Source organism: Palaemon carinicauda, chromosome 15 (genome assembly GCF_036898095.1).
Source record: "Palaemon carinicauda isolate YSFRI2023 chromosome 15, ASM3689809v2, whole genome shotgun sequence".
Lineage (NCBI taxonomy): Eukaryota > Metazoa > Arthropoda > Malacostraca > Decapoda > Palaemonidae > Palaemon > Palaemon carinicauda.
The window spans coordinates 13,590,315-13,600,314 of record NC_090739.1 but is presented as its reverse complement, the minus strand read 5'-3'; the positions used below and the strand labels follow the sequence as shown (position 1 = coordinate 13,600,314).

General features: G+C 38.3%; 1 protein-coding gene across 1 annotated transcript in view; it reads right to left on the bottom strand.

Annotated features, from left to right (window-relative positions):
- The window catches only part of LOC137654837 (uncharacterized), a 13,605-nt gene extending 3,995 nt beyond the window's left edge, over positions 1-9,610 (bottom strand). The window contains exon 1 of the mRNA XM_068388794.1: positions 9,544-9,610. Within this exon, the coding sequence (XP_068244895.1) occupies positions 9,544-9,610 (67 nt within the window). The remainder of the gene's footprint in view (positions 1-9,543) is intronic.
- Positions 9,611-10,000: the final 390 nt, after the last annotated feature.

The window sequence follows — 10,000 nt, the reverse complement described above, 5'->3', positions numbered from 1 at the left end:
GAGAGAGAGAGGAGGGTAGGGTAGGGTAGAGAGAATATATGTGTATATGTGCGTGTACACGTCTAGGCAAATAAGAATAATATTATTCCTGTATGAAAATATTTTGCAATGGCGTATACACACACGCGCATACATTTGTGTATGTGTATATACACAAATATATCTATATCTATCTATATATATATATATATATATATATACAAATCATCATCTTTTTTGTTCCTATGAACGATTAAAATTTTTATTTCTTTTATGTTCTTGTTAAATTTCGTTTATGTCTCCCTTATCCGTAACCAACACGTCCAGTATTATAGATGGCACATCAATAATTGATTGATTTCTCAGGTTACAGGAAATAAATCCTATCCAGAATTAATCATGTTGAAGAAATGTTCTGCTTTGAAACATTTTTGAGTTAGACCTCTCTCTCTCTCTCTCTCTCTCTCTCTCTCTCTCTCTCTCCTTATGATATAGAAGAGATTATCAAAAAATAAAAACTGCTATTAGGAGCTAAAGAGATCTCCCCCAAACTCTCTATCTGTCTGTCTCCGGTAGCGCTACCAATAGTTAAATTCGAATTTTACTCTATATTTTGAGAAGTTTTGTCTATGGTGTCAGTAATGGGGATGTGTTGATTGATTGGGCATATGTTGAATCAGTAGAACTTCAAAAGCTCAAACTTGCAGCAGTTGTTTTGTATACTGAACAGGCTGAAATAAGTCTTTATATAGTTTATATATGAATATCTGTTTTAATGTTGTTAATGTTTTTAAAAGATTTTATTTCAATTGTTCATTACTTATATCTTTTATTTATTTCCTTATTTCCTTTCCTTACTGGGATATTTTTTCCTTGTTGGAGGCCTTGGGCTCATTGCAACTTGCTTTTCCAACTAGGGTTGTAACTTAGCTAGTACTGTAATAATAATAATAATAATAATAATAATAATAATAATAATAATAATAATAATAATAATAATGTGGGTTAAGAACGGATGAAACATTGGAAGATGGAGAGCTAAGAAAATGTTGCAAGATGGTGACGTAGTGAAAAAAAGATCCATTTCTGTAAGAGAAAGTTTAGTTACCGGAAGATCATAGGAAAATCGTTTAACATTAGATGGATAATAGTATAACTCGGAAGTATCGACATACAAAAAAGAATGTGCTCAGTGTGTAAGAGAGTGGGACAGTCCATAATCTGTGAAGGTTTTCTGCGCATATACTTTTCGGTTACATGTTTGGAACAAGGAGTTCTTTACGGTCTCCATGATTTGGGATATAACTCCCCAGGGATAGAAGGAACTGTTCACATTTGTTATTATTATTATTATTATTATTATTATTATTGATTGCTAAGCTACAACCCTAGTTGGAAAGGCAGGATGCTATAAGCCCAGGGGCCCAACACGGAAAATAGCCCAGTGAGGAAAGGAAACAAGGAAAAATAAAATATTTTAAGAACTTTACATTCAAATAAATAGTTCCTATATGAACTATAAAAACTTTAACAAAACAAGAGGAAGATAAATTAGATAGAATAGTGTGCCCTAGTGTCCCTTCAAGAATTTGCATGTTTATCGGGAAACTAATAGACCCCTTTAAACTTGCTGCGTTATCTCGTCACAACTCTACAGAAGGATATGTGAAACCATAGAGATAAAGGTGCCTTGTTACACTATTCTTTACACACACGAACACCCATACCTGCATAAATACATGGGCACATGCATACATACATACATACACACAAATACTGACTCCAATCATTTGCCAAAGTAACCAATCGTAAGTGTAATCTAAAGAAATTATTTTACTTCACCATATCTCTCTCTCTCTCTCTCTCTCTCTCTCTCTATATATATATATATATATATGTATATACATATATATTATACATATATATATATATATATGTGTGTGTGTGTGTGTGTGTTTGTGTGTGTACTGTACATGTGATCTCTCTCTCTCTCTCTCTCTCTCTCTCTCCTTATATATACACTATATATTTGATTACATTTTAGTCATTCAGCGTAATAAACAAAGGCGTCCAACGCATTTCATACGAAAATGCAACGACCTTCAATGCACTCTCTGCCCTTTCTGTCGAAGTCGGGTCTTATGCTATTAGGGACGCATGTCACGGGGATCAACCGGGTCGTTGTGTATTAATTTCCGAACGTCCCCTGAGTGTCTATGAATACACAATGACAGCCATTCACGGGTAAAGTCCTGTCTCCAGCGACGGAGGGCTATTTCCTCTCTAATGTTAGAGGGGGGGGGGGGGGCTGGGATGAAGGTGGCTTACCCTTTACATAGCATTAGGAAGGCATTGCCCATTTGTCTTTCAATGTAATCTAGTGTCTCTGAGGGCAGCGTTTTGGAGTCATTTGATAAGCGAGAGTCCGTCTGTTCCTGCTTGTGGTTATGGGGGAGGGGGGGGGGGAAGATGTTGCAGTGGTATGGGCGGTTAGCAATTCGCGAATTTGGGATACCAGATGTCAACTTGCTGATTTCAGGACTGGCAGTGTTGCCAACGTGAATTATAGTGTATGTAATATATATATATATATATATATAAAATTATATATATCTATATATATATTTATATATGCACACATATATATATATACAGTATATATATATATATATATATATATTGAGAGAGAGAGAGAGAGAGAGAGAGAGAGAGGGAGAGAGCTATACGTGTGCCTGGTGCATCAGTACACGTCCAGGTAAATATGAGTAATATTTATATTCCTATATGAAGATATTTTGCAATGTCATGCTCACAATCACACACACATACACACACGCGCAGACACACACACATATATATATATATATATATTTATATATTTATATACTGTATATGATATATATTATATATATATCTTTATATATATATATATATATAATAATAATAATAATAATAATAATAATATGTTTGATTCCTTAATAGTTATTCAGCGTAATAAACAAAGGCGTCCAACGCGTTTCAGACGAAAATGCAACGACCGGCAATGCACTTTCTCCCCTTTCTGTCGAAGTCGGGTCTTATGCTATTAGGGACGCATGTCACGGGGATCATCCGGGTCGTTGTGTATTAATTTCCGAACCTCACTGAGTGTCTATGAATACACAATGACAGCCATTCAAGGTAAAGTCCTGTCTCGAACGACGGAGGGCTATTTCCTCTCTAATGTTATAGGGGGGGGGGGGGCTGGGGATTGAAGGTGGCTTTCCCTTTACATAGCATTAGGAAGGCATTGCCCGTTTGTCTTTCAATGTAATATAGTGTCTCTGAGGGCAGCGTTTTGGAGTCATTTGATAAGCGAGAGTCCGTGTGTTCGTGCTTGTGGTTATGGGGGAGGGGGGGGGGGTGGAGATGTTGCAGTAGTATGGGCGGTTAGCCATTCGCGAATTTGGGATACCAGATGTCAACTTTGCTGATTTCAGGATTGGCGGTGTTGCCAACGTGAATTATAGTGTATGTAATTTATACATACATACATATATATATATATTATATATACATCTATATCTATGTATATATATATATATATATTAAGAGAGAGAGAGAGAGAGAGAGAGAGCTATACGTGTGCCTGTGCATCAGTACACGTCCAGGTAATATGAGTAATATTTATATGCCTATATGAAGATATTTTGCAATGTCATGCTAACAATCACACACACACACACACACACACACTATATATATATATATAATAATAATAATAATAATAATAATAATAATAATAATAATAATTTGTTTGATTCCTTAATAGTTATTCAATGTAATAAACAAAGCATCCAACGCGTTTCATACGAAAATGCAACGACCCTCAATGCACTCTCTCCCCTTTCTGTCGAAGTCGGGTCTTATGCTATTAGGGGACGCATGTCACGGGATCAACCGGGTCGTTGTGTATTAATTTCCGAACGTCCCTGAGTGTCTATGAATACACAATGACAGCCATTCACGGTGAAGTCCTGTCTCCAGCGACGGAGGGCTATTTCCTCCCTTATGTTAGAGAGAGGGGGTGGGGGGGGGGGCTGGGATTGAAGGTGGCTTTCCCTTTACATAGCATTAGGAAGGCATTGCGTTTGTCTTTCAATGTAATCTTGTGTCTCTGAGGGAAGCATTTTGGAGTCATTTGATAAGAGAGATTCGTCTGTTCCTGCTTGTGGTATGGGGGAGGGGGGGGGGTGGAGATGTTGCAGTAGTATGGGCGGTTAGCCATTCGCGAATTTGGGATACCAGATGTCAACTTTGCTGATTTCAGGATTGGCGGTGTTGCCAACGTGAATTATAGTGTATATAATACATGTATATATATATATATATATATATGCATATATATATATATATTTATATATATAAGGAGAGAGAGAGAGAGAGAGAGAGAGAGCCTGTGCGTCAGTACACGTCCAGGTAAATATGAGTAATATTTATATTCCTATATGAAGATATTTTGCAATGGCATGCACACAAACACGCGCACAAACACACACGCATATATATATATATATACTACATGTGTGATTACATATTAGTCATTCAGCGTAATAAACAAAGGCGTCCAACGAGTTTCATACGAAAATGCAACGACGGCAATGCACCCTCTCCCCTTTCTGTCGAAGTCGGGTCTTATGCTATTAGGGACGCATGTCACGGGATCAACCGGGTCGTTGTGTATTAATTTCCGAACGTCCCTGAGTGTCTATGAATACACAATGACAGCCATTCACGCTAAAGTCCTGTCTCCAGCGACTGAGGGCTATTTCCTCTCTAATGTTATAGGGGGGGGGGGGCTGGGATTGAAGGTGGCTTTCCTTTACATAGCATTAGAAGGCATTGCTCGTTTGTCTTTCAATGTAATCTAGTGTCTCTGTGGGCAGCGTTTTAGAGTCATTTGATAAGCGAGGGTTCGTCTGTTCCTGCTTGTGGTTATGGGGGAGCGGGGGGGGGGGGGGGATGTTGCCGCAGTATGGGTGGTTAGCCATTCGCGAATTTGGGATACCACATGGTAACTTGCTGATTTCAGGATTGGCGGTGTTGCCAACGTGAATTATAATGTATGTAATATATGTATGTATGTATGTATATATATATATATATATATATGTATGTACTGCATTGTATATATATATATATATATGTATGTACTGTATGTATGTATTATATATATATATATATATATTATATTATAAGGAGAGAGAGAGAGAGAGAGAGAGAGAGAGAGAGAGCCTGTGCGTCAGTACACGTCTAGGTAAATATGAGTAATATTTATATTCCTATATGAAGATATTTCGCAATGGTGTTGCAGTGGTATGGGCAGTTAGCCGTTCGCGAATTTGGGATACCACATGTCAACTTGCTGATTTCAGGATTAGCGGTGTTGCCAATTTGAATTATAGTGTATGTAATATATATATATATATATATATGTATATATATATATATATATATATACATACATAGAGAGAGAGAGAGAGAGAGAGAGAGAGAGGAGGGTAGGGTAGGGAGTATACGTGTATATGTGCGTGTACACGTCTAGGCAATAAGAATAATATTCCTGTATGAATATATTTTGCAATGCCATATACACACGCGCGCATACATTTGTGTATGTGTACAGTATACACACACAAATATAAATAAATATATATATATATATATATATATATTACACACACACTATATTTGTGATTACATATTAGTCATTCAGCGTAATAAACAAAGTCGTCCAACGCGTTTCATACGATAAGGCAACGACCGGCAATGCACTCTCTCCCCTTTCTGTCGAAGTCGGGTCTTATGCTATTAGGGACGCATGTCACGGGGATCATCCGGGTCGTTGTGTATTAATTTCCGAACGTCCCTGAGTGTCTATGAATACACAATGACAGCCATTCACGCTATAAGTCCTGTCTCGAGCGACGGAGGGCTATTTCCTCTCTAATGTGAGGGGGGGGGGGGGATTGAGGTGGCTTTCCCTTTACATAGCATTAGGAAGGCATTGCCGTTTGTCTTTCAATGTAATCTTGTGTCTCTGTGGGCAGCGTTTTGGAGTCATTTGATAAGCGAGAGTTCGTCTGTTCCTGCTTGTGGTTATGGGGAGGGATGGTGCAATTGTATGGGCGGTTAGCCATTCGCGAATTTGGGATACTAGATGTCACCTAGCTGATTTCAGGATTGGCGGTGGTGCCAACGTGAATATAGTGTATGTAATATATGTATGTATATATATATGTATGTATATATATGTATATATATATATATATATAGAGAGAGAGAGAGAGAGAGAGAGAGAGGGTTAGGGTATAGGGTAGGGAGAGTATTCGTGTATATGTGCGTGTACACGTCTAGACAATAAGAATAATATTATTCTGTATGAAGATATTTTGCAATGGCGTATACACACACGCGCATACAATTGTGTATGCGTATATACACACAAATATATATATATATATATATATATATGTACACACACTATATTTGTGATTACATATTAGTCATGCAGCGTAATAAATAAAGGCGTCCAACGCGTTTCATACGAAAATGCGACGACCGGTGTGACGGTCTGAACGATCCCCCAGTCTCAGAATTCTCCTTGATAATCTGCGCATGCGCGAACATTACCGTTTGCCAGTGCATACGAGGTTGATGTTTCATTTTCCTGTAATGTTAGCGTGCGCAGCTCAACATTACCGCTTGCCAGTACATACGAGCTTGATGTTTTATTTTCATGCAAGCGAAGCGAGCTAATGGCGAAAAGAACCAATATACAATGTCAAGGAGAATTCTGAGACCGGGGGATCGTTCAGACCAGGGTTAAAAGAATATTCTTTAACCCTGGTTCAGACCGTCACACCGGCAATGCACTCTCTCCCCTTTCGGTCGAAGTCGGGTCTTATGCTATTAGGGGACGCTGTCACGGGGATCATCCAGGTCGTTGTGTATTAATTTCCGAACGTCCCTGAGTGTCTATGAATACACAATGACAGCCATTCACGCTCAAGTCCTGTCTCCAGCGACGGAGGGCTATTCCTCTCTAATGTTAGAGGGGGGGGGGGGGAGGTGGGGGGCTGGGATTGAAGGTGGCTTTCCCATTACATAGCATTAGGAAGGCATTGCTCGTTGTCTTTCAATGTAATCTAGTGTCTCTGAGAGCAGCGTTTTGGAGTCATTTGTTAAGAGTCCGTCTGTTCCTGCTGCTTGTGGTATGGGGGGGGGGGGGGATGTTGCAGTAGTATGGGCAGTTGGCCTTTCGCGAATTTGGGATACCAGATGTCAACTTTGCTGATTTCAGGATTAGCGGTGTTGCCAATTTGAATTATAGTGTACATATATATATATATATATATACATAGAAAAACAGAGAGAGAGAGAGGAGAGAGAGAGAGAGAGAGAGGAGGGTAGGGTAGGTAGGGAGAGTATACGTGTATACTGTATGTGCGTGTACGCGTCTAAGCAAATAAGAATAATATTATTCCTGTATGAAGATATTTGCAATGGCGTATACACACACGCGCATACATTTGTGTATGTGTATATACACACAAATTTACATATATATATATATATATATATAAACACACACTATATTTATGATTACACATTAGTCATTCAGCGTAATAAACAAAGGCGTCCAACGCGTTTCATACGAAAATGCAACGACCGGCAATGCACTCTCTCCCTTTCTGCCGAAGTCGGGTCTTATGCTATTAGGGACGCATGTCACGGGGATCATCCGGGTCGTTGTGTATTAATTTCCGAACGTCCCTGAGTGTCTATGAATACACAATGACAGCCATTCACGCTAAAGTCCTGTCTCGGGCGACGGAGGGCTATTTCCTCTCTAGTATGGGGGGAGGGGGGGGGAGGATTGAAGGTGGCTTTCCCTTTACAAAGCATTAGGAAAGCATTGCCCGTTTGTCTTTCAATGTAATCTAGTGTCTCTGTGGGCAGCGTTTTAGAGTCATTTGATAGTGAGAGTCCGTCTGTTCCTGCTTGTGGTTATGGGGGGAGTTGGAGGGGGGGGGGGATGTTGCAGTATTATGGGCAGTTGGCCTTTCGCGAATTTGGGACACCAGATGTCAACTTTGCTGATTTCAGGATTGGCGGTGTTGCCAACGTGAATTATAGTGTATGTAATATATGTATGTATGTATATATATATATATATATATACATATATATATATATATATATATATATATATATATATATATATATACACAGAGAGAGAGAGAGATAGAGAGAGAGAGAGAGAGAGAGAGAGGAGGGGTGGGAAGGGGAGGAGAGGGAGAGTATACGTGACTTGCACACACACGCGCATATATTTGTGTGTATATACACAAATATATATATATATATATATATAGTTATAATATATATATGTATATATATATATATATACGTGTGTGTATGTGTGTGTGAGTTTGTGTATCTCACTAATAGAGAATGGTTTATTCTAAAGTATCCATATAATCACATTTTCTATACAAGCTTTAGGTAGATTAACAGAGATCTGATACTTATTTAATTCCTATATAAGGCTTCTTTGTTCTTTACGTTTATAGACATAATAAAGACATATAAATTCTAGTATCAAACCTTCAGTATCATTATATTCTCTTTTTGGGAATTTACCACTTATAGTATACTACTGGAATTTGTGATCAATGTCGGCTAATAACCGTGTATGTGTAGGCAAAGGGAAATGAACCTTAATCAGCGAGAAGAATCCAGTGTATTACCGTCTGGCCAGTCAAAGGACCCAATAACTCTCTAGCGGTAGTATCTCAACGAGTGGCTGGTGCCCTGGCCAACCAACTACCTACAAATATACACACACACACACACACACACACATATATATATATATATACATCCTTCCAGCAATTATAACAATCTAGAACAATTGAACACACCCTTTTGCTTTCATATATAACCTTCTCTCCACTGTAATTCTCACTTTAACTTACTTCCTGAAGAGGGTCGATGTTTATTGACCGAAATATAGTGTGATTTATTCATATTTCCTGTGTTTCTTTTATGGGCCTTTTGAAAAAACATGTTAAACTGTTCGATTACAGTTATAAAGATTAATATATATATATATATATATATATATATTCTAAGTTGACAATATTCTGAACTAAACTTTTGAGTTGATGAAAACGTTACATTCAGAACTAGGCTAATTTACTATGGATTTAGTAACTTACGAGATAAACGTTTATCTCATCATTATAATGCTCTTATTACCTCAGGAACGGCATTGCAGCGCTAAACATTATCTTTTGGTGGTTAATTTACATTCTCTATCACTTCATATTTGCAGTTCTCTTCCGCACCTCTCCCTTTATAAATGGTTATCCCTGTCGTGAATAAATATTTCTCGCAGCGCTACGACATGGGCGTATACTTTTGTGTGGCCGGATTTGTAACTTCTCTGCCTGGTGTTTGCCAGTCGGGGGTTCGAGTCCTGCTTAGTCTCGTTAGTGCCATTAATGTCTGCAGCCTTACCATCATTGTGAGCTAAGGTTGGGGGCTTTAGGGAGCAAGCTCTATCTGTTGAGTCATCAGCAGCCATTGTCTGGCCTCCCTGGTCCTAGCTTGGTTGGAGAAGGAGCTTGGCGCTGATATATGATATATGGTCAGTCTCTAGGGCATTGTCCTGCTTGATAGGGCGATGTCACTGTCCCCTTGTCTCTGCCATCATGAGCACATTTAAACATATGCACAAGTGTGCATATATGTACAGTATACATGAATGTGCTTCAAGTGAATACTAATGTAATCTTGACTAATAAATAGTAATAGTATTACGTGTGATTTATTAAAGTAGAAACATTTCATCTCCAGCCTTTTTCGGTTTTCTACATTCTGACTAATTTTTCATATATATCCATAGAACCTATTGTTTTATTTTTTAAACGCTTCTCTATCTTTTCTGGATATTTTGAAATATCGTAACCAGCGG